The sequence below is a fragment of the Zootoca vivipara genome, chromosome 6 (genome assembly GCF_965207765.1).
Source record: "Zootoca vivipara chromosome 6, rZooViv2.hap1.1, whole genome shotgun sequence".
NCBI classification, from domain to species: Eukaryota; Metazoa; Chordata; class Lepidosauria; order Squamata; family Lacertidae; genus Zootoca; species Zootoca vivipara.
In genome coordinates this window covers 66,623,106-66,648,390 of record NC_142589.1, presented here as the reverse complement: position 1 = coordinate 66,648,390, position 25,285 = coordinate 66,623,106, and the positions used below count along the sequence as shown (strand labels likewise).

The window sequence follows — 25,285 nt, the reverse complement described above, 5'->3', positions numbered from 1 at the left end:
GTAGCTGGGCTGTTTACAGCAATCTCCAGTCTTTAGGGGCTATTAAATAATGATGCCTGACTCCTACCTGGAGCGGGAAGTTCCTTACACTTAGCGCACATCTAGGGTTGCCACTTTTGTTCCTTGCAAAATTCAGGACAGGGTGGGGCAGGGCAGTTGGGGGGGGGCGATCCCCCCCTCCCCAACTGAATTTGTACATCTGTCTGTGCTTGGCTACACAAAGCTTAAATACATGACCTTTCACACACCCTTTCAAACACATGCATTTGGAGTGGATCCCTAACTTGGCAGAGAGAGAGAGAGAGAGAGAGAGAGAGAGAGAGAGAGAGAGAGAGAGAGAGAGAGAGAGAGAAGACCTGAAATACAAGCCAAAACTATATCAATATAGGACGTAGCATTTTACATTGAAATACGGGACAATCCTGTATTTTACAGAACAGGTGGCAAGCCTAGGATCCATACCATACATTTTTTTTTTTGAAATTTAAAATCTTTTATTTCATTATTTTTTAAAATTACATCTTAAAAGAGAACCAATAAGAAAACAGAAAAAACACAAAAGGAAAATCCAAAAAACCATAAAGTAAAAGAAAAAAAGGTAAGAAATCATTGTACAAAAATTTACACAAACCAAAATTCTAAGCAAACCCTCTCCATGCATACAGAAATTATAATTCCAAACATACTAACAGAGATATTCTGTTCCAATAATAATTATATATATATATATATATATATATATATATATATATATATATACACACACACACATATATATATACTAACTCAAAACTCTAAACATTCACCACATAACTCAAGCATCTATTATTAAACATAATATACCAAAAACGTAAAAGAGAAAAAAAGAAAAAAATACAACTAATGAGAAGTACAGATACACATAAAAGAAAACATAGAAATAGAAATACTTCCGATTGTCTGTCCACTGTTATCATATACTCCTCCCTTGACTTATTGTGTTCCATCTCCGGTCATTTCCGGATAGATTTACCTACTTTAACCTAGCATATATCCATACCATACATTTAAAGCACTATGGTACCACTTCGAACAGTTGTGGCTTCCCCACCCCCCAAGAATTCTAGGAACTGTAGTTTGTTAAAGGTGTTGAGAGTTGCTGGTAGACCCCTGGTTTCTTCACGGAACTACAGTTCCCACAATTCTCTGGGAAGAGAGATTGGTTGTTAAACCAACCTTGAATAATGTAGCTCTGGGCAGGGAACGGGGGAGGGTGTCTCTTGGTAACCTTAACAAACTACAGCTCCCAGGATTCTTTGGGAGAGGAAGCTCTGTCTTTTTAAAGTGCTATCACAAGGCTTTAAATGCATGGCATGAATCTTGCCTTAGGCTTGTTCACACATTGCACTGAACAGCAGTCCTTACTCATGTGCAAGTGAAAGGGTGCACACTTGCTGGTTTGCACAGCTCAAATGTTGCGCTCACTGGGTTGTAGCCAGTGCTACTCCTACTCAAAGAAGACCCATTGAAGTTAATAAACGTGACTAACATAGGTTCATTCGTTTAAGCTGGTCTACTGTGAGTAGAACTTAGTTGCATACAATCCAGTGACCATGCTTTTTACATAAATAATTTGTTTGTGCAGCTCAACTAATTGTGTATGCAGGCACACTGACTGCACACTTGTTGAATGTAATATATGAACACCCCTGGTGTCGTGGGGGTGGACTACAGACACATAATTTGGTATTTAGAAGCAGTTGCATTAGGAATAGAATTTGTGGTGTCATAATTGGCTAAGGGCAGAAGAAGACACAAAGCTCCATCTAGCCTATCAATTCTGTTTTCTATAGTAGCCAATCAGAGCTTTGTGGGAGGCAACAGCTCTCCTCCATTGGTTGTACCAAGGAAGAGGAGTCTATCAAGGTACCATAGAACCCTTGAAGTGTGCATGCACATGGAAGCTCATACCAATGACAAACTTAGTTGGTCTCTAAGGTGCTACTGGAAGGAATTTTTTTTTATTTTGTTTCCCCTTGAGAGATGTAACTCCCCCCCCCAGTATGTTTTCAGGCTGGTTACGTCAGTAGTGTCTCTCACTCTCTCCCTCTCCCTCTCCCTCTCCCTCTCCCTCTCCCTCTCCCTCTCCCTCTCCCTCTCCCTCTCCCCCTCCCTCCCTCCCTCCCTCCCTCCCTCCCTCTCTCTCTCTCTCTCTCTCTCTCTCTTGCTGCAATGAATTCTATAAAATATGTGTTGTGGGAAGACATTATTTTGCCCATCCTAAATCTGCAGTAGAAAAGAGAGCTTTAGACGATGTATAGAATTAGGACTTTTCTCTTGGGGTGGGAGAGTGAACATTTTCCCCACTCACCTACTGCAGGAACATGGAATGGGTCTGTTGAAGTCTTCTGTAGTTACTTCCCCATGTTTTAATGCTCAACCTTAATGCACCTGGGTCTGGGGTCACGGAAATACCTGACCCCCATTTTTTAAAAAATCAAGAATTTTAAAGGATACTCCCCTATATAATCCCCTGAATTCACAATTGCACTGTCTGAGTCTTGAAGTCGGTGTGACGATAAGAATGTTGCCAAATCAGAAGTTTATGCTTATTGTATGGTTGGCAACTACTTCAGGGCTTTTTTATTTATTTTTATTTTATTTAAAGGACATTTAACAAAGCATATGATTTCTACCAAAGAAGCCTGAGAACTATAATTTATTCAGGGTACTGGGAACTGAGCTCTTTGTGTGGGGAACTACAGTTCCCAAGTCTTTGGGGAAAGCCACGTGCTTACAGTTTGCTTTCAATGTATGCTGTGGATGCGACCGAATAATAGATTCAGGGACTGCTGTATTTCTGTTAGGACTACAGTGCACAGAGAAGTTAGCCATTCTTTTTTTGCGGGGGCAGCAGGGGGGAAAGCTTCCATTGTCACCAGTGGGAACTTCCCTTCTCTACCCTAAGGCTGGTTGCCACACTAGCGACAGCCCTTCACTGCGATTGGGGCAGAGGAAGAAAGGTTTAACCTCTCCTCCCTATGTGCTGTGGTCCTGATTATAATCACCCCATACAGACATGACTAGTATTAAATTTTAAAATCTGCTAATGTGGTTGCTAATCACACAAGAGACATAACATCTAGTCTGAGCCTCAAAACTTGTGTGTTGGTGATTTTTTTAAAATGGGGGGGGGGGGAGAGATGGAGAGCAGCAAGTTGTTAACCCTGAAGGCAGGTGGAGGGAACCATTTTCAACCTGAGGGCCACATTCCTTCTGGACAACTTTCCGAAGGCCACGTGCCAGAGGCAAAAGTGGGCAGGGCATTGAATGCAATCTTTCACCTGTGCACAGAAGGCTACAAAGACGCCGGTGGCACTGTAGTCTAAACCACTGAGCCTCTTGGGCTTGCCAATCAGAAGGTCAGCGGTTTGAATCCCCGTGACAGAGTGAGTTCCTGTTGCTCTGTCCCAGCTCCTGCCAGCCTAGCAGTTTGAAAGCACACCAATGCAAGTAGATAAATAGGTACCGCTGTGGCAGGAAGGTAAATAGTGTTTCCGTGCGCTCTGGTTTCCATCACGGTGTCCCGTTGTGCCAGAAGTGGTTTAGTCATCCTGGCCATATGACCCAGAAAACTGTCTGTGGACAAACACCGGCTCCCTCGGCCTGAAAGCGAGATGAGTGCCACTACCCCAAAGTCACCTTTGACTGGACTTAACTGTCCAGGGGTCCTTAACCTTTTTTTCTTTTACCTTTACTCATGACACACTTTCACGCACACACCCAGACGGTGTTCACGAACATTTTCCAGCCAGGCAAAAATGTTGGTGTGCAAACTGGGGCCAGTGAAGAGTATGGCCTGGAGAGAGGGGGGGGGAATTACTGGGGAGAGTTCCACAGGTCAGACAGAGAGGTCCAGAGAGTCCCTTGGCTTAAGGTCTTAAGACTACAAAGATGCTGCTTATGAGCATCCTGTAGGCATCTGGTTGGCCACTGTGAACACCAGATGCTGGACTAGATGGGCCACTGGCCTGATCCAGCAGGCTTTTCTGATGTTCTTCTGATAACTTTGAAAGTGTGGAGGCACTGGCTGATGACACTGGTGGCCTTGTGTGTTGGTAAAGTGGGCTTGGGCTGCTTCTCTGGCTAGTAATGATGGGGGTCTTCTTCTTTTGTCTCCCACTCTGTCTGCAGAACTCGATCCGACATAACCTGTCTCTGCACACCCGCTTCATCCGCGTGCAGAACGAGGGCACAGGCAAGAGCTCCTGGTGGATGCTGAACCCCGAAGGGGGCAAAACCGGCAAGACGCCCCGCAGGCGAGCTGTCTCCATGGACAATAACAGCAAGTTCCTGCGGATCAAGGGCAAAGCCAGCAAGAAAAAGCAGCTGCAGGCAGCCCAGGAGCGCGGAGAGGAGAGCCCGGCCAGCCAGCAGGCCAAGTGGTCAGAGAGCCCCAACTCCCACGCGAGCGAGGAGTACGATGCCTGGGCTGACTTCCGGACGCGGGCCAACTCCTCTGCCAGCACCTTGAGTGGGCGCCTCTCCCCCATTATGGCCAACCACGAGCCGGATGAGCTGGAAGAGGACGATGGGACTCCGTCCTCCCCGCTGATGTACCCGAGCCCGTCCAGCACCATGTCCCCCTCCTTGAACGCCCGCTGCTCCGTGGAGATGCCCCGGCTGACCGACCTCACTGGCACCATCAACCTGAATGAGAGCCTCGGCGAGAGCCTCCTGGAAGACTTGCAGGACAACTACAGCATGAGCCCTGCCCAGCCACTGCCTGCCGGGGGCCTCAGGCAGAGGAACTCCAGCTTCAGCTTCAACTCCAAGTGCTCTACTGTGGGCGCTGGGGGAGGAGGAGGAGGAGGAGGAGGTGGGGGAGGAGGAGGAGGGAGCACCTACTGTGGGACCATCTACAGCCAGCCGGCCATGAGCCTTATGCGCCGCCTGCCCATGCAGACCATCCAGGAAAACAAGCAGGCCACCTTTGCTCCCATGAACTCCTACCGCAATGCCTCCTTGCAGGACCTGCTCTCCTCCATCTCCTATGCCCACAAAGAGGGCGAGGCACACATGCCACAAGCCAGCAGCATGGGGCCACCCCGCGGCCACAGACAAAACCCCCTTGTGTGTGGCGGCGGGGGTGGTGGTGGAGAGATAGGTCTTGTCCCTTACCCTCCCCACTCGTCATCCCTCATGAAGAGCAACGCGTTGTACCACCCGTCACCAGCCAACCACCACCACCACCACCACCCAATCAGCAACAGTGCCTTACCCTCTCCTATCAGCCTTATGAGCCTGCCCAATGACTCTTGCAGCATGGTGGCCATGCCCCATCACGGGCACATCCATTCCTACATCAACAACCAAGGGGCACACATGAGTCTGCTGGACTCCTTGCAGGGACCCTACCCAGAAGCCATGCACACCCCTGTTTTGGGCCAGGACAGATTCCCAGCAGACTTGGACTTGGACATGTTCAACGGTAGCTTGGAGTGTGACGTGGAGTCCATCATCCTCAACGACTTTATGGACAGCGACGAGATGGACTTCAACTTTGACTCAGCTCTTCCGCCGCAAAACGGCCTCAACATGGCCACTTTGCCCAGCGCCCCGCAGCCCACCAATCAGAGCTGGGTGCCTGGGTGAGACCTGCTTCAGGCAACTGACCCACCAGTCAGCAGGATGAGAGGGTGGGGTGTGTGTGGAAACAAACTTTCTCCCCCGCCCTACTCCGCCTTTCTTATTTTCTTTGCCTTCATTTGTTCAGCCAGGCTAGAGCCATCTGTTTAAACTTGACGACAACACTAAACACACAGACACACACACACACAAATACACAATGTAGGGTAAAATGTTTTGAAAGGTACCGGCGACTACTCGCTTGTGCCAGGTGTATCGTGCAGTAAGTCAGATCTGTCTTTGATGTGTGCAATAGGCACAAGTTAGCCATGGCATTGCAGAGCTGCTGCCCGCCCACCCCCTTCCCTCCCCCCTTCCCTCCCTCCCTCCCTGGGCACCTGCACTATTGCACAGAAAGAGGGAACTAGTGATTTGTGGCTAGAAGAGACATCTGGGTCTCCACGGCGGCCCAGGTAGCCTCAGTGAATTGACAGCTCTGGCTTTTCATTCACCCATTTCCCAATTGTTTTCAGTACAGCTCAAATCTAACTGGACACCCTAGCTCCATTTCCTGGCCCTTGCCCATCTGTGACACTCCTTTGGCAAAGGCCAGTAGCTTAGGATCCCCTTACTTTTATTATGGTGGGGGACGGGGCTCTGCGCGGTCTTGATAGATAGCAGCACCAAGAGCTGCAGGGGAGAAGCTTGCAGCACTAAAGGCACTTGTAACATCAGTTTGCTCTGCTCCCATCCCTGCCCAGCTGTTCCCACCTGCAATCACACTCATGGCATGGCTGGTGCAGAAGGGAGGGGCTCCCCCAACCGCTGTAGATCCAGGAGCTGACATTGTGGTTTCCATAGCCCACTGTGCAAAGGGAAGCTGATCTGAGCAATGCCAGCTTTTTCACACACACACACACACACACACACACCCGTGCGTGCAACAAGAAACTACACCAACAGGCAGTTGGGGGCATGAAATGTGTGTGCATACAGCAGAAGCATGTGTGCCAGCACAGACCTGCTTCAGTGCGCAAGCACCACACAACTTTTTGCACACACAAGTGGCACTTACCGCTATGTTAAGAGCCAGCCACAGGTTTGGCGTGGCGATTGCTGTTGCTGCTGGCCTGGGAAATGGCCAGGGGAAGCAGGGAAGCAGGGATGGGGACAGTGGCAACTATTTATTCTGGTGGTATGTACCCTCTGGCCTGCAAAGGCTCACCATCACCAATGCAACCCATGCTAGGTTTGCGTGGGAACTTGTAGCCTGTAAAGCGAGGAGGGCAGCTATAGCAGGTGAAGATTCAGTAAGTGGGGAGGAAGGTGAAACAAACTGAGACACACAGACACAGGGGTGGAGAAGGAGGGCTATTGGCAAAAATCTGGAATTTGACCAGCCCAAGATCATCTAGGCAAGGAGAGGTGATGCAGCTTCCCATGAAAGCTGTAGGACCGAGGCCCTCATTTTGGTAGTCCAAAGGCTGAAAATGGAGGAGCCCAAGACACCTCAAAGTAATTAGTTTTCTGCTTAGACAGCCCATAGCACGTTAGTGGTGGATGGATGTTAGTGATGATTAGGGGAAACAGGTGCTGGGTGAAGCTAGGGTTTCTCCCCACTGCGGCGCCCTTAAAAGTACTGGAGTGCCATACAAAGTTCTGCTGGATAGCCATAGGTTCTGTGTATATCAGCATACCTTTTTTTGCACAAAGTCAGGACCTGTCAGTTGGGCCATCTGAAATGTTCACCCTGTAACAATAAGGATAGGTGTCAGTAGCCTGCAGAGTTTGGAAATGTGATCAGTCTCTGATAACACCTCTAGTTGTAGCTAGGCAGGGCTTCCCTCCTCTGGATCACGGAATGCCTTTGGATGTTACATTATTTGAGGGCTTCCTGTTCTCTGTGATATGAAACATATCAAGTTGTCTTATATAGAGCATTGGTTCCATCGAGCTCCATGTTCTGCTACACTGGCTGGCAGAGGCTCTCATGGGTTTCAGTGAGAGGTCTTTCTATCTGAAGATGCCAGGGGTAGGACCTAGGACCTTCTGCCCGAAAAACATGGACCCGGATACAGAGCTCTAGTGAGATTTCTGTCTCTCTCTCTCTCATGGGAACGCTTGATGAGATGTGTGTGTTTTGGGAGCAGGGAAGTGTGGAGCACGTTCTTCCTCACTTCCTCTCCTACAACCCTGACACCTTGTCTTTATGATGTTACTTCCAAAGCTGCTCCTCAACACCCCCTTGCTTGATTATTAAAAAGAGGCTGAGCCTGTCCAGGGATGCCAAAACTCCATGAACAGAGATTCAATGTCAGCTTGTCTGAACATGGCAAATTAAGAAAACTAGCACATCTGTGCTTATTTTGAACCACTTGCTCCTCTTCTTTGAATCATGGCAAGGAAGACAATGAGCAGTGCTTCCCTCCTCCCTCCCCCTGAAATATAGGTGATGGAACTCAATATGAAGTTCTTACAGTAAGTCACCGGCCCATGGGCTAAGCCCCCTAGAAACATCTCCTTTGCATCAGCCAGAGCTGGGCTCCAAAATCCAAATTATGCCTGGCTAATAACAGGAAAGGGCCTGAGGAGAGGGAGGAAAGTGACAGAAAAGGGAAGGTCCCATGCTCCTCGCAAGGACACCCCTTGCAGGAGTACAGGGGAGCTGCTTTGTCCTACTAGATAGATGCTTTGTCCATCAAGCCTCATCTGTCTATTCTGACTGTCAGCAGTTCCCAGGGTCTCACTCAGAGAGTGGTCTCCCAGTGACCTGCTGTGTTATAACTAGGGATCCTGGGGATTGGACCCAGGAACTGCAAAGCATATGCTCTGCCATTGAGCTGTCAGCCACTCTGGGATCATAAAGCGCAGGAAGCAGCCCTTCCTCATTGCCTGCTCCTTGATCTTTTGAATCGGAAGATTCCAGGGGATCTTCTGCAGGCAAAAAGCTGTGTGTAGCCGCTAAGAGACGATCCCCTCCTCTTGTGCTCACCAAATCAGCTCTCTGCCCATCTTCCAATGTGATTGTGGCACACCTGGGTTAAAACACACAGTGCTGGGGTCCATCATGTAGTCTTTTCAGCCACTGTCCCCTTAAGCAGATCCTTAGGTGTGCTTAGATGCCTCCCTTCAAAACCAGAGGGACCCCCCAGACTGTTTCAGCTGTGCCTGGGTCTTGCCCACCACATCCATTCAACCAATAATTACAAATCTACTTTTATGTTTGAGATTGCGAATCACGGCTTCGTCCCGTGGAACCTAAACAAAACTTGAGAAATGAAAACCATCCGCACTGTGATTAAAAAGGGGGGAAGTTTTATGATTTGGTCACTCTGAAGGGGCAGGGGAGTGTCATATGCAGAAAATAGCCTTCTGGGTACATAGCTCAGGTGGAGTCTTTAAAAGTGCATCTATCTGTTCTGGCTGAGTATGAAGGGCTGGGTTTTGTTTTTAAGCAACAAGGAAGCCTTGCCACTGTTTCAGGCAGCAGTTCAGTGGCCCTGGCCATGGAACATGCGCCTCAGTGTGACACTATGTGACGAGGTGGCTTCATTCTCAGGGGGATCTCCTGGCTACCCACCCTTTTGCGGGGCCATGTATGATAGTCCCCAGGGACATCCCTTTCCAGGGCATCGCCGGAGCTGCCAAGCCACTGTTTCTTAGGGGAGAAATTTGATTCAGTCTGCATTTAAAGATGAATCCGCCCAATTCGTACTTTCCAAAACAATACACAAACTTAAAAACAGCCATCTTTCAAAATCTGCACTTGTCTGAATTTTGAAAGGCGGTTCTCCAGCCAAATAATGTGTGCAAAATAAAAATGCACATACAAGATTAGTGTGTGCATTGAAGTGCATATGTTAAAGTAACACTCAAAACGCACTTTGCAAAAACGTGTATATTAGGCAAAAATGCATACAAACGTGGGTATATTAGGAGACTTTTGCACTAAAATGTTGATGTATTTTCAGGAGGACTTTTTTTAAAAGTGAAATGATATGAATACCTGGAGAATTTAAGGCTGGATAAATTAGAAAATGGGAGAAACCAAAACTGACAGATTCATCCACCCCGACTGCTTCTTTTCTGTTGTGCAAAAGAAGAAGAAAAAGCTCTCAGCCTCCTTGTATTTAAGCCGAAGATGAGATGATCTTTAAAAGAAATTTGTCCACCTCCAAAAATAATGGAATATCTCCCTCCCTGCTACTTCCACAGATGGTGGGAATAATATTCCGCTCCAGGCGGTGGGGGTGTGCACATTTAGCCCAGCTCTGCTTTTGAGCTGGCTGCTTGCGCACACTGATGGAGGAAAAAGATCTGTATCTGGGACCACCAGTTGCAAGTGTACAGCCCGTTGCCCATGGCTTGAACTAGAGGGGAGGGAGCAGGATGCTACATAGACCATAATATTACCATGCAGAAAGAAACATGTTTCTAAAGAAAAAAAATTCAGAGACTGAATTCACTCTAATGAAAACGACATACCGGTAATTTCACAGAGCATGCGGAAAGAGATCTTTTATTTCATAGTGCTCCCTTGCCATAGTGCTCCTCCCTCAGTTGTTTTGCACAGGGCATGGCATCCCCACCCAGATTTCCCCACATTCCCCCCGTGGCCCTCCATATTCATAGGCAGGAACGGGCATAACTTAAGTGTCTGTTTAGTATGGAACGGAAGGGTGCTCTCTGCCAAGGTAAACATTATGAATAGAGAAGTGAGGTTGGCCTTAACTTAAGGATAGCCTCGGCTCTTGCTTTCGGTTCATGTCACAGCACAGTTTCTGGACAATGGGGGGGGGAAGTGCCTTCACTTTCCTCAGCTTGCCACCACAACACAGCTATTTATTTTACCCCACCATTATTCTGCCTCTCCCCCACCCCCCCACCCTCCGTGATTTGCACCTGGACCAGGTACCAAAAACCTATCAGGATTTGGGCAACATATCTTGCTACAGCTCATAATGACACTCGTTGAGAAAGGGTGAGTTTCCCTCCCAATTTTGCCCATGAGACTGGCAGGATGTGTATTAGAGTAGCCTGCATTTCTCTTTGCTCTGGGTTGCTATCAGCTCCAGGCTAAAATAATAATAATAATTAAATAAATTCAGATGGGCTCACAGGCTATAAATGTTTACATTGCTGGATCATGTACTGAATTTAATATATTTTGACTCTGTAGGATTCTTTTTGTTTGTTTGTTTGTAACTATTATTGCAATGATGCCCCCCCCTTTACTACTATAATTATTTTGGTCCAGCTCCTGAGATCATTGTAATAATTTCAGCCTCAGTTTCCCAAATGGATTGGACGAGAACACTAATCATAAGTGGAGCAGCGAGTCCGGTGCCAGCAGTCTGGCGTACACAGAAGCGGGAGACTGTCAAGTACTTGTTGCTTGTGGAGCAAGGGTGTGTGTGTGTGTGTGAGTCTGTTCCCTGAGGGTTAGGAACACAACTGCCTCCATTTAATCTTCTGTGCATGCACACACACACACACACACACACACACCCTTGATCTTGAAGTGATGGAGAGAAAGGAAGGAGAACCTGGAAGGAGGATAGAAGTGGGAAATGCCTGCTCTCACTCTGTACACCTGTACAGTGCAAATCGAATAATGCCCCCCAGTGATAATGCAAGGAGATTGAGAGATGAAAAAGGCCCCCCTCCCAGTGCACCCCGAGCTGTGGCCCCAATTTTGTGGAGGGCAGGAGGAAAAGCTAGCCCTCCTCATATGCTACCTGGCCACACAGCCGGCTTAACCAGAGAGATTCCTCCCCCCAGCAGCAGGAAGCGCCCCTCTTTGCTCAGCGATCTTTGTGGTGTGTTAACCGTGAGGTCATCGTGTGTGCAATGGAGTCATATTTGCTAAGCGTCGTGTTTTACCGTCTTTTTTTGTGGAAGTGCAGTGCAGCGCTGAGGGGCTGGGGAGTCGAGTGAGGGCTGAGCAGGGACGGGCTGAGGAGCCGATCGCAGCCGCTTAGGAAGGCAGTGGCCTTGGAGGGATGGGGGTGATGAGCAGGGAGACGAAGGAGAGCAACTGAGGTGGCAGCTCCTCTGGAGAAAGCAAAATTGAAATCATGGGAGTGTGTAGGATAGTTCACTGGTTGCCTTGGAAATTGAGATTTATTTATTTACTGCCACCCACCCACCCGGGCTTCTATGGGGATACTCGGCCTATAGCCCTGACTTGAAGGTCAGCGGCCAAGCTAGCCAACAGAAGCAGCTTTGACCATCCCGATGGTCCATCAGTTGATCTGGCCTCTGCAGGCTTTCCTTGTCCCCTTCCCATAAGTCACTGAAACACGTGAATGCGGCTGACAATCCTGAGACCACCCATGTCTCGCCTGCCTGCCTGCCTTGGAATAGCTTCATGAAGCAAGTGCCAAGCAGAGGAGACGCCTTGTGTGCTCCATGGCTGAGCATGCACGTGGCATGGGTGGGCCACTCCCCTTCTAGCTTCAGGCACTGTGGCACCCATCAGCCATAACAGGGAAGCAAGGCGTGCCCTCACTTTTCCATTAACACTTGGCGCTCTAGTGACTTAGAATTTCTGGATCCTCCCAAGAGTGAACACACTGGCATTAATGTACATGACTAAGTTAGGTCCGTTGACTTCGGTAGCTCTACTCTGAGCAGGGCTTGGCTGGACGCAATCCTCAGCTAAAACGTCAAAAATGAAAGCAATTCATTAGAGCAATCCTACATTTGGGGGGGTGCTCCTCCCCCCTCTGTTTTCTTTTAATTTGCCTTCTTTTTGGGTGGGAGGAAGGACAAATTGTGCTCAAAACTGAAAGATGATTATGCTTTCCACTGTTGTACTCGTGTCACCAATCCGATGCTGATTCAAAAGGGTCAGAATGCCACTGGCCCGCATGGGTGTGATTCCATCTCCCCAGGGAAGACAAGCTTCTGCGCTGATGTGAGTACGGAGCGTTCTGTGATGACTCTTACTCCCTTTCCCCCCTTCCTGAAAACTCTTTGCCCAACTCCTTGTGTAATACAGTGCTTAGCCAAGGTTCAACTGAAGAACTTATGAAGTAATTTTTTAAAAAAGAAAAAAGAAAAGAAAAGGGTGCTACAGGGCATGTGCAAAATCCTCCTCCCTCAGATAACCCAGTATCATGGAATAGGGGCAGAACTTCCAAGCCAAGCAAGGCCAGCTGGATCCTCAAAAAAATCCTCTCTTTTTTAGTCTGAATGCAGAGCTGCTTTGTGTGAATGAACAAGAGTGGACCTTGCTATACGGTCGTGTAGTCACGGTGTTCTGTGGATCCTGAGATCAGGTTGTGTGACTCTTAACAGTACAAAGCTGCCCTTGGCTCAACCCACCATATCAGGGTCTGTGGGATGCTTGTATTTTTTTTAAAAGAATAATCAATTACACTGTAAGGAGCAATTGGCTGCAGGCAGGGGGTTCCTTCAAGCGGCCCCCCAGTTTCAGCAATGCTGAGTCATGACAGTGCATTCAGCAGGCAGGAGAGTCTGAACCAAGCACAGTCGTACTGTATCAGCACTGCCCATAGCTGCCAAGTTATCCCTTTTTTACAGGGATTTTCCCTTATGCTGAATAGGCTTCCTCGCGAGAAAAGGGAAAACTTGGCAGCTATGGCACTGCCCTGTGCTTTGCCATTGTGCCCACATTTCCAGAACTGCACAGGACAGCTGATTCACATGATCTGGCGGAAGGTCGCGCAGGGCGAGGCTGCACACCAGGTCTGCGGCATTCAGTTCTCGTCGAAATACTAGCTCCACAGAAAGGGCCGGTGCGGGGGATGGTACTATGCCAGGAAGTTCTGCCTAAAGGTTGGGCCAAACCAAACATCTCAAGAAAAAAGAAAAAAGAAAAACGGTGTCTTTCCCCCCTCCTCGTATTTATAACTGTACAGATTCAAGGGGGGCTTAGGGTTTTCAACAGGCTGTTTATCTCTCACCACACATATATTGTACGCAATGTAACCTTCTTGATTGTGCTATTCTAGTTTTTGTGTATGTGGCAATGTAAAGAACTGTGTATAGTGCATTGTACAGCATATTTTCATGAATAAAATTGTTTTAAATATGAGAAAAAGGGGGCGTGTGCTGTGTTAATGTGGGTCATAGGAGCCATAAAAACGGGCATTTCTAAAAATAGAAAAATACAGCTGAGACTTACGGTTGGCTCTAGATTGGGGATGACCCGGAAGCTGTCTGCGGACAAACGCTGGCTCCCTTGGCCTATAGAGCGAGATGAGCGCCGCAACCCCAGAGTCGGACATAACTGGACCTGATTGTCAGGGGTCCCTTTACCTTTACCTAGAGCAGGGGTGTCAAACTCAAATTCATCGGGGGCCGCATCAGCAGTTTGGTCACCCTCAAAGGGCCGGTTGTATCTGTAGGACTATGTGTCCACTCTTTATTATCAAATTATTGTCACTGCATTCAATTATTGTTTTTTGTAATAATGTAAGTAATAACTAGCTCTGAAAGCAGAAACATAGTCAGAATAATGGCAAGTAGATATTCAAATGTACAATTATTGTACAATTTATTGAAAAATGATTTTTGGTAACTGCACTGGGTGGTGGAGGCTCGCTAGGGTTTCATGCAGGAGCTTTGCAGAGCTACTGGTACCTGGAGATGCTGGGGTCCTTCTGCATGCAGGACAGCTGTTCTGCCAGTGAGCCACCACCCTTCACCAAAGGGACTGGCTGAGGTTGACTCACTGGAGCTGCTCTCCTGGTTCCAGGGTTTAAGGGCCAGAAGTATAAAGCAGCATCCTATGTTTCTGAGGAGAGGGAGAGGGAGGGGAGGGAGGGAGGAAGGAAGGAAGGAAGGAAGAAAAGAGGGAGTGGGAGGGAGAGAGGAAGGAAGGAAAGAGGGGAGAGAAAGAAGAGTAGGAAATAAGGAAGGGAATAAAGAAGGAAAGAAAAAGAAAGAGGGAGAGAAGACGGAAAGGGAGAAAGAAGGAAGGAAGTAGAGAGGGAAAGAAAGAGTAAGAATGAGGGAGAGGAAGAAAGATGGGAAGGATGGAAGGAAGAAAGGAAGGAAGTAAGGAAGAAAGAAAGAAAAGAGGGAGCAGGAGGGAGAGGAAGGAAAGAGGGGAGAGAAAGAAGAGTAGGAAATAAGGAAGGGAATAAAGAAGGAAAGAAAAAGAAAGAGGGAGAGAAGACGGAAAGGGAGAAAGAAGGAAGGAAGTAGAGAGGGAAAGAAAGAATAAGAATGAGGGAGAGGAAGAAAGATGGGAAGGGGGGGTCGCCGCCTTGATTCAGCGCCAGAAAAGAGCGCGAAGGGACCCAGGGGCAAAAAGCATTTCCCGTGCAGCGTGAGCCAGCGGGTGTCCGTTTTAGGAGACGTGCGTAAAGCCTCAGAGTTGCACGCTGAGCCGCTGCTGAGCTCACGTTCATGAGGCTGAGCCGTGGCAGGAGGAGGAGGAGGTGAGGCAAGAGGAGAAGGAGGAGGAGGCTTGCCGGGTCGGTGCCCGGCAGCGCCATACGGATAGTCCCGAGCCTCTGGGACGCAGCAGTGCTCTGTAGCACTTTGAATCCTCCTCCTCCACGCGGTGCTGCTGGGTGCTTTGTCTGTGCTGCTGCAGCAGCAGCAGCAGCCGTTTCCAGGCGCCGAGCCGTGGCAGGAGGATTCAAAGTGCTACAGAGCACTGCTGCGTCGCAGAGGCTCGGGACTCTCCGTGCGGTGCTGCTGGGCGCTGACCCGGCAAGCTGCCTCCTCCTTCTGCTGTGGCTCGGGGCACTCCACGCAGTGCTGCTCTGGCCGCCTTTCTACCCCCACCCCAGGCCCCAGCTGTTTGTCGGCGCTTTGTCTGCGCGGCGCTTCAGCAGCAAGGTCCCGCTGCTGGGTCCCGCTGGCTGGGGCGCTCGGCGGGCCACATGACGAGGTCTGGCGGGCCGGATTTGGCCCCCGGGCCTTGGGTTTGACACCCGTGACCTAGAGGGACCCAGGTGGCACTATGGGTTAAACCACAGAGTCTAGGGCTTGCTGATCAGAAGGTCAGCAGTTCGAATCCCTGCGACGGGGTGAGCTCCCGTTGCTTGGTCCCAGCTCCTGCCCACCTAGCAGTTCGAAAGCACATCAAAGTGCAAGTAGGGAAGGTAAACAGCGTTTCTGTGCGCTTCTCTGTTTCGCCAGAGTCGCCAACCCCAGAGTCGGACATGACTGGACCTGTTGGTCAGGGGCCCCTTTACCTTTACCTTTACCTTTACCTAGATTGGGGGTGTGGAGCAGGGCTGGAAAGTTGTGACCTGAGGATGGGGATGGTCTAGGAATAATAAAAATAATTTATTATTCATACCCCGCCCATCTGGCTGGGTTCCCCCAGCCACTCTGGGCAGCTTCCAACAAAACATTAAAATACAGAAATACAGGAAGAATCATAAGGGCCACATAAAGAGACTTGCAGACCCTCCAAGTGTCCCTATTTTCCAGGGACATCCTTGATTTAGAGAAGCCATCCCAGTTTCTGATTTGATCCCGGAATGTCCCACTTTTCCTTAGGATGTCCCTATTTTCATTTGAGAAATATTGGAGTTAACTGCCCCCTGAGCCATCTGAAGGCAATCTTGTACAGGGGAGGTTTTTTTAAAAAAACTTTCATGTTTTATTGTGTCTTTATATACAGTCGTACCTTGGTTTTCAAACAGAATGCATTCAGGAAGTCCGTTCGACTTCCGAAACATTCGGAAATCAAGGCGCGGCTTCCGCAGCTTCCAATCGGAAGCTGCGGAAGCTGCGGAAGCTACTTTGGAAGTTCGGCTTCCGAGGCAAAGATTGCAAACCGGAACACCTACTTCCGGGTTTGCGGAGTTCAAGTTCCAAGTTGTTTGTGAACTAAGCTGTTCGAAAACCAAGGTACAACTGTATGTTGGAAGCTGCCCAGAGTGGCTCGGGCAACCCAGCAAGAAGTGTGGGGTATAAATAGTAAAATTATGATTATGGAATGAGACGTCTCTATTTTCATCAGAGAAATGTTTGAATGTATGGGTTTGGAGAACGGCATTTGGCCCCCAGGCCAATGGTGGCTGGTCCCTACCAACCCATCTAAGGCCTAAGGTCCCCCACTCTTGCACATAATAAAGTTGCTGTCACTACATTTTGCTCCAATAAGTACATCTGCTCTCTCACCGCAATGTTCTCCCAGCCCAATATATTTTTGCACAAGAGATGTTTGCAGCTGGCCTGCAGGGACTTCCAGAACTGTGAGCTGGGATCCCTTCTCCTGTCCGCTGCCCTGATCAGTTGGCAACTTTAGCAACCGCAGCTCCTCGCCTTCTGGTAGAAGAAAATCCAGGCGTTATCTAATAAGCAAATACTCTAGAAAACTAATTTCAAGGTGTGAGTACAAGAATAGGCACGACACAGTCTTATCCAGCCACAATGTTGCGGCTCATTTTGAGCATTTAAATTAAAAAGAAAAAGAAGGAGGAAACGTAATAAACAGAACCAGTGCTAATGACTCATTGTAGATCTGGATGTCTGTACCTGAAAATTCAGTAGCAGCAGAGTAGTAATGAAAACAGGGAAACAAAAATAGACAAAAAAAGTTCTATATATAGGCAAATGAATGCAGCAAAGGCAAAAGCTAACAGTGATCAGTTTACAGATTATGGAAAATGAAAAATGAAAGCAAAGGGAGAAGAGGCAAAAGTGCATATGCAAAGCACAGCAAGATTATTATTTTATTTTATTAAAAAAAACCACACAAACATTGCAAAAGGAACAAAGGTATTACAGACAAAGGAAAAAAACACCACGAAAATAAACTCTAAATATATAGAGAACATCCTCCTCGACATTTCCATTGATGGAATAAAGGCTGAGGGGTTAGTGTGCATCTGTGCACACATGTGCAGCTTGGGTGATGCTCTTTGTACTCTGGACCCCTTTTCAAGTTTCCATTTCCCCCTCTGCTTCCCCTAGGCAGTTTTTTTTAATCTAAAAGGTAAAGGGACCCCTGACCATTAGGTCCAGTCGTGACCGACTCTGGGGTGGCACGCTCATCTCGCATTATTGGCCGAGGGAGCTGGCGTACAGCTTCCAGGTCATGTGGCCAGCATGACAAAGCCGCTTCTGGCAAACCAGAGCAGCACATGGAAACGCTGTTTACCTTCCCGCTGTATTTATCTACTTGCACTTTGAGGTGCTTTCAAGCTGCTAGGTTGACAGGAGCTGGGACTGAGCAACGGGAGCTCACCCCATTGCGGGGATTCAAACCGCCGACCTTCTGATCGGCAAGCCCTAGGCTCTGTGGTTTAACCCACAGCACCACCCGTGTACCTTCTTTTTAAAGATAGGAGGGCATAATTTAAATGGTTCTTACACTGCTTCTATTTGTGGGACGCCCCTGTGGGGAAGAGAGCTTAGCCCAGAAGAGAAAACCCATTCAGCTCTGCCTCTTACTCTAGAAGAGGCATGTTTGTGTGGATGTATCTTTTTTGCTCCTAAGGCAGAAGCTCAGCTCATGAGAATGAGAGAGGTCACACCCGCACCATGCATTTAAAGCACTCTTGTACTACTTTAATAGCCAAGGGAAATCCTGGAAACTGTGGTGTGTTAAGGGTGCTGGGAAATGTAGGTATGTGAGGTCAGCACCCCTAAACAACCACAGTTCTGAGGATTCTCCATGAAAGTTGTGTAAGAGTGTTTAGAATACAGTATATGGTAGGGGCAGGGGAAGGAAGGACAATGTGTTCTGCCTTGAGCTTATTGGAGGACGGACAGGATAAAAATATAATATTCTCTCTCTCTCTCTCTCTCTCTCTCTCTCTCTCTCTCTCTCTCTCTCTCTCTCTCTCTCTCTCTCTCTCACACACACACACACACACACACACACACACACACACACACACGAGTTCCAGGCCTGACTGAATGACAGAGGGGATGGATTTGACAGTGTTTCAGGCAACACCTTCCAGGAGCCTCATGGGGAGGGAGTTCAGAAGGCTTGGAGCCCAGCTTTTGCTGTGTCCTGAGCCTTGAAACTTCCCGAAGAAGCTCTTGGCCAAAGAGCGGGGAGGAGGCTGAGTTGCAGGGCCTGTTGTGTTGACTCGGAAGACCTTAACGGGGCATGTTTCTGTCATAAAATCTTCCATTTGCAGGAATCTTGGAAGCCTTTGAAAGCATTTCCCCTCAATGTTATTAATTAAGGCAAAAGAATCCCCATATGGAAAGAGAAACAGTCAAGTTATATTTTTGCTAAATACGCAGCACCATATGGTAACATACAGAAAATTGGCCACATCGGCGGCTCTGGCTATATTTTACCATATGGTCCTGTGCGCTTTATAATTTCTTTGTTGTTTTTTTTCTTCTCCCCAAAGAGGGCATTGTCTTATGGGGTTGGAAATGAACAGCTTGCCCCAGGGGAGGAGAGGGAAGTGGCAGGGCCCGGCTCGTGCTTCAAAACGAGGCTGGGAAGGGATCCAATCTCTGCTTCTCCGAGGGATTGGCAGCGCTTGGGTGGAAACGCCAGGTGCGGGGGCCCTATCTTTGACAGCGCAGAGACACGAGAGGGCACCCAGCTAGAGGGGTGTAGAAAGGACTCCCTCTCTTAAACAGGAGGTGCCGGGCAAGGCATTTTGCCGCCCGAGGCAAAGGACAAAACGGCATACACACACACACACACACACACACACACACACACACACACAAACTCCCCACTTTGAGTGGCAAATCCTGCTTCAGTCCTACCAATGATGCACTGCCCTACTCCTGATGGGGATCAGCAGGGTGGTTACAAAGGTGGAGGTCAAGGTGAGTGGCATGCAGCTCTGTTCTCCAACAGGGGAATCAGGAGGAATTGCTGAGGGGCACCACCGCCTCTTAGCAAATGCCGCCTGAGGCAGTCTCTTGTTATTATTAATAATAGCCTGTCTTTCAAGAAAGATGAAGGCAGTTCACAAACAATTAAAAGCCAACAGCAAAAAAGAAGAAGATAACAACAAGAAGACTAATGATAAACAAATAGCTACCTGTAACCAACTAAAGTACATAGTAAACAGGCACAGTAAAACATCCATCATTGAAATATAAAATAAACTGATTAAAACAATGGGGAGAAGACATCTCTAAAAATGCAAGAATAGCCCTACCGCTGGATCAGAGCAACTATCCATTTATTTGTTCATAAATAAAATTTATATACTGCTAGCTCATATAGAAGTTTTCCTAGGTTCCATGATCACTGCAGATGGTGACAGCAGTCACGAAATTAAAAGACGCCTGCTTCTTGGGAGAAAAGCAATGACAAACCTAGACAGCATCTTAAAAAGTAGAGACATCACCTTGCCGACAAAGGTCCGTATAGTTAAAGCTATGGTTTTCCCAGTAGTGATGTATGGAAGTGAGAGCTGGACCATAAAGAAGGCTGATCGCCGAAGAATTGATGCTTTTGAATTATGGTGCTGGAGGAGACTCTCGAGAGTCCCATGGACTGCAAGAAGATCAAACCTATCCATTCTGAAGGAAATGAGCCCTGAGTGCTCACTGGAAGGACAGATCCTGAAGCTGAGGCTCCAATACTTTGGCCACCTCGTGAGAAGAGAAGACTCCCTGGAAAAGACCCTGATGTTGGGAAAGATGGAGGGCACAAGGAGAAGGGGACGACAGAGGACGAGATGGTTGGACAGCATTCTCGAAGCCACCAACATGAGTCTGACCAAAGTGCAGGAGGCAGTGGAAGACAGGAGTGCCTGCCGTGCTTTGGTCCATGGGGTTACGAAGAGTTGGACATGACTAAACAACAAAAGCTCATATAGAAAACATCTAAGTGCTGTGCAGAAAATAAGAAATCATGATAAATGTGAGAAAAAATGGTAAGCTGAAAAGGTCCTAAGGGACAGGCCAGTGCTTCAGCAGATCTCAGTAATCAAGCTGATATATATATGATGTGTATATATATATATATATGTGTGTGTGTGTGTGTGTGTGTATATATATATATATATATATATATATATATATATATATATATATATGAGATATACCCTCAGTTTAGGGTATTCAGGAGCCAAGTTGTTGAGATGAAATACAGAGACTTTGAACCAAGCCTGGTAGCCTATGGGCAGCCAGTGTAGAGGCTTCAAAAACTGTGTTCCATGATGTCAGCCATTGGCCAGTGTGGTGTAGTGGTTAGAGTGTTGGACCAGAACCTGGGAGACTAGGGTTCAAATCCCCACTCGGCCATAAAGCTCACTGGGTGACCTTCGGCCACTCATGACCCCTCAGCTTAGCCTACCCTGCAGGGTCATAATGGGAATTAATTGAGGAGGGGGAGAACCATGGATGCCAACCCTGAGTTCCTTGGAGGAAGAGGTGAGATATAAATGCAATAAATAAGGAAATTTGCCTTCTGTCCACTGCATCTGGTCCAGTGTTCTGTCTTCACAGTGGCTCATCAAATGCTCACAAGCAGGATGTGAGTGAAATGGCCTTCCTCCTCCTCATCAGTAAATGAGTAAGGCAGCTTATGTCCCACTCTGTACTAATTGTCAGGCTTTTTAACAAATTCTAAAACCCTCCAGCAACTTCTCCTCTGATTATTTTGCCAATGATCTCCTGTTCTGAAATGGTATCTGTTTCCCCCCTCCCCCCCCACCTCAGTTTTCAGCAGCTGAAATATCAATTCCAGATGGCGGAACATGTTAAAAATAACAAATCTCCAAGAACCACAAAACCTGCTGAAATTAACGAACCTCCTTGTGATAAGCACTGAACAGTTTCCAGATAAAGAAGGGCAAATTCTCAAGTCGCTTTCCCCACCTGTATTGCTTCTCTCCATCCTCACGGAAAAGACACAGCAGAAAAATATACGAAAAGGCAGGCTAGATCAGGCCAATGGCCCATCTAGTCCAGCATCCCATTTTCACAATGGCCGACCAGATGCTGTGGAAGACCAGCAAGCAGGATTTGAGCACAAGAGCACTTTTCTGTGGTTCCCAGCAACTGCTATTCAGAAGCACGACTGCCTCCGAGCATGGCCATCACGACCAGAAGCCATCAATATCCCTCTCCTCCATCAATCTGTCCAATCCAGTGTTAGAAACGGAGATATGAAAGCTAGGAGCTGAATGGCACCTTAAGCCTAGGTTAAGGGTGCATCAACGGGATGTCTAAGCACACTGTTTTATAACAAGAATACAAAGCTGAAAGTGAACGAACCGCAGCTCAAATAGTATGATCATTTTTCACATGGTCTAGTCCCTCCCCTGCCCACCCCCCCTAATATTCTTAAGAGGGTCTCTTCTCTGGTCCTCAGAGAGTAGCTGGAGGTGGGGAGGCAGAAAAAGGTCCTCCTTTCCTTCCACTCTGCAGTTTTAATCTGAAATCTTATGTGCACTACTGCGCCCAGAGCTCAGAAACTGTTTGCGCTAATGAAATTTCCTGTGGCAAAATGCGCCTAGAACAATGGGAATTTCGAACACTGGTCCAATCCTCGTAAAGCCATCCAAGTTGGTGTTCTAGTATTATGAAAGAGGGTGAACAGTTCTTTTCTGCCCACTTTCTCCATGGCAGGCATGATTTCACAAACTTCCATCCCGTCACCTCTGACTCCCCTTTTCTCTCATTTCTGAAGTCACAGGTGCTGCCAACCTTTCCTCATAAAGGGACTTGCTAGATCCCAGCCTGGCTGTTTTTCAACATGGCATCTGGGTCCCGATCCATAAAATGGCTTTGGGTGTGCCCCCACTTGAGCCTTGTGCTTCTTGCTACTTTGATCTGCAGGTGCTCTTGGGGACCCCATGAATGGTATGGATGCATCTAAGGATGGTCAAATTTTCCTCCACTTTCCCCCCATCTTAAGTCCAGTTCTCCATCTTTCCACATCAGTTTGCTTCTTCTTCTCCTTTTTTAAGAGACCATGAGAAAGTTCATCCATGTTTACATTTGTCAGCAGGTTCAGAGGAGGACGACCAGGATGGTGGCAGAGTGGTGCCTGGTGGAAGGCAGGAGACCAATAGTAGGGGGAGGCAGAGCCAATGACAGGCAGAGTGAACTAATTCCTCTTTTGTCCCCATCCTCCTTCCTACAGAGTTCTACAACTTGCACCAGCAACTTGCACCAGCAAGTTCCTTTACTTAGCAGAGTTTCACATCATTCCCCTTTTAAACACACAGCAGATAGATGGTTGCAGGCTTGTGTAAGCCTTTTACTATTAAGTTCCTGGTAAGTTCCCTTATATCCCTCTTAAAAGAATAAACACGCCATAATCTTGTTTAAAGTATATAAACGTAGTTTACTCACATTCAGTTCACAGTTGGATTCCTGAAGGCAGACTTAGATACAAAGTATATACAGTGGTACCTTGGGTTGTGGACGGGATTCGTTCTGGAGGTCCAGTTGGATCCCGAAGTTTCCGTAACCTGATGACCGCTTCTGCGCATGTGCGCGGGGCGAAACCGGGTCAAATACTTCCAGGTTTTCTGCTTTCACATCCTGAATTTTACGTAACCAGAGGGTCCCGTAACCGGAGGTACTCCTGTACATGTGGAGCTATCCCATATGAGGATAATCCCAGTGTCCATCTCTAGATAAAAAGAGCTGCTCCAACGACAGAGGAAGTCAAAGAGAGGGAGAGCGCTGTGTGCCTTGTCATTTTTGTTACCTGGACAGGAAAGGTCACACCCACCTCTAGTCACATGCAAAGGAAGTATGTCCCAGCCTAGAAGGAAGGGCATGCCCTTGCATGTCCCCTCTAGGAAAACAAGGAATGTTGTACTTGACTGCTACTTATGTATCACATCCCACAGCTTTAGTTGAGTTTTCTGCATTTCAGAGGCTTGGACTAGAGGACCCTCGGGGTCCCTTCCAACTCTAGGATTCTATGAAGCACATAGGAAGTTGCCTTATACTGAGTTGGACCCATTGGCCCATCTAGCTCCATCTACGATGTTGATTGGCAGGGGCTCTCCAGGGTTTCAGGAAGGGGACATTCCCATCCCTACCTGGAGATGCTGGGGATTGAACCTGCGACCTCCTGCATCCAGGGCAGAGGCTTTCCCGCTGAGCCACAACCCTTCCCTTGCAGGGCTTTGGCGCTGGGGTCCACTGTTCCTCTGGGACTGAGAGAACCCACCTTGGCCCTGCCCAGGTAGAGGAGGCACTGATGATCTTCCGCCTCTGCCTGCCCTTTGCTTCTTCCTGAGAGAGGCAAGGCACCCCTGAGCTGAAGAGCTGTCATTAAAGCTGGAGAGCCATGGAGGCAAGAGGCAGCACTTAGAAGCTGCTTGCAGCCTTGAGTTATGAGGCTTTGCTTTATTTGCGGGGCAGGGGGAAATGCTTATCTCCCTAACAGTCCATTATGTTTCATTTGGAGATTCGGTGCAATCAAGGCTTTGGCAATGGAGAATGCATCTCTCTCTCTCTCTCTCTCTCTCTCTCTCTCTCTCTCTCTCTCTCTCTCTCTCTCTCTCTCTCTCTCTCTCTCTCTCCCCACCCCTCCTCTCCTTATCCAAGTTTATCTCCCTATTTCATTACTGCAAGTTGAACTTGCCTGGGTACATCAGCCATGATGAAGTGGATTGCTCGAGTTCTCTGCTGTCCTAGCAGAAAAGAAAAAAGTGGCTGGGTTGGGGGGAGAGAGAGGCAGCTGGAGGTTCCTGCTATTTTCAGAGACCTTGGCTGCATGATTTATTCATAAAAAGGCCATTATTTATGCCAAAGAAAGAAGACAGAATGGGTTAGCTTTTTAAGTGCTTATAATGCATTATATGGTACCGTCGTCTGCCAGACATCATTTATAATTGTAGAATCCCTTCACCTCCTTTTCTCCCCCCCCCACCCGCCAACTCCTGATTTCTTTTTCTCTCTTTTTTTCTGGTGTGCCTCTCCTTCATATCAGCATGGAAGGTGATAGCAAACTCAGTTAATTAGCAGAAGTTGACAGATGTAGCAAGGAGAGGTAAGGTGAAATATCATTGAAGGAGCTGCTGTTCAGGCACCTAAGTGTGGAGAAAGGCTTCTTCCTGCCCGCCTTGATCTCTCCGGTGCACTGAACTGAAGAAGAAGAAGAAGAAGAAGAAGAAGAAGAAGAAGAAGAAGAAGAAGAAGAAGAAGAAGAAGAAGAAGAAGAAGAAGAAGAAGAGGTGGGGGGTGACGGGGAAGGCTCAGGAAGGCATTAGCATCATTTGACACACGTCTCCATCCAGAGCTGTGATGCAATTTCCAAATTCTAGCCTCTCCCTCCTCACCCGTCTCCAAGTGGTCTCCCAAGTCTTTCAGATAATGAGATCCAGTGGGGTGGGGTGGTTAAGAGAGTTGGAGTAGGACCTCGAAGGCAGAGGGTCACCTTCCTACTTGACCATTGGGATCACTGGGTGACCTTGGGGAAACCCACTGCCTCTCAGCCTAACAGGTTCTGAGTGTAAAAAGAGGAAGGGGGAAACCTGCCTGCAGTTCATTGTACTTTATTGTCCCTTTCGCCCAGGGCCGGATCTAGGTAGAGTCCCGGTGGCGCGGGGCACCAGGGTAGGCAGGGCGCAGAAACCATACTGCGCCCTGCAAGGGCGAGGGCGCTGGAGCGATCTCCGCCCCTCAGCGCCAAGGTGCGCGACCTGCTCGAGACTGCCCTGCTTTCGCCTTTGTGTGCGTGTGTGTGTACATACATATATATATACACACACACACACATACATACATACATACATACATACATACATACATACATACATACATACATAGTGCTTTTTCT

At 48.0% G+C, this 25,285-nt stretch overlaps 1 protein-coding gene across 1 annotated transcript in view; it reads left to right on the top strand.

Moving 5' to 3' along the window:
• Positions 1-13,675, top strand: part of FOXO6 (forkhead box O6) — a 119,757-nt gene extending 106,082 nt beyond the window's left edge. The window contains exon 2 of the mRNA XM_035117804.3: positions 4,174-13,675. Coding sequence (XP_034973695.3) covers positions 4,174-5,634 — 1,461 coding nt within the window. The 3' untranslated portion in view covers positions 5,635-13,675. The remainder of the gene's footprint in view (positions 1-4,173) is intronic.
• The last annotated feature ends 11,610 nt before the right edge of the window (positions 13,676-25,285 follow it).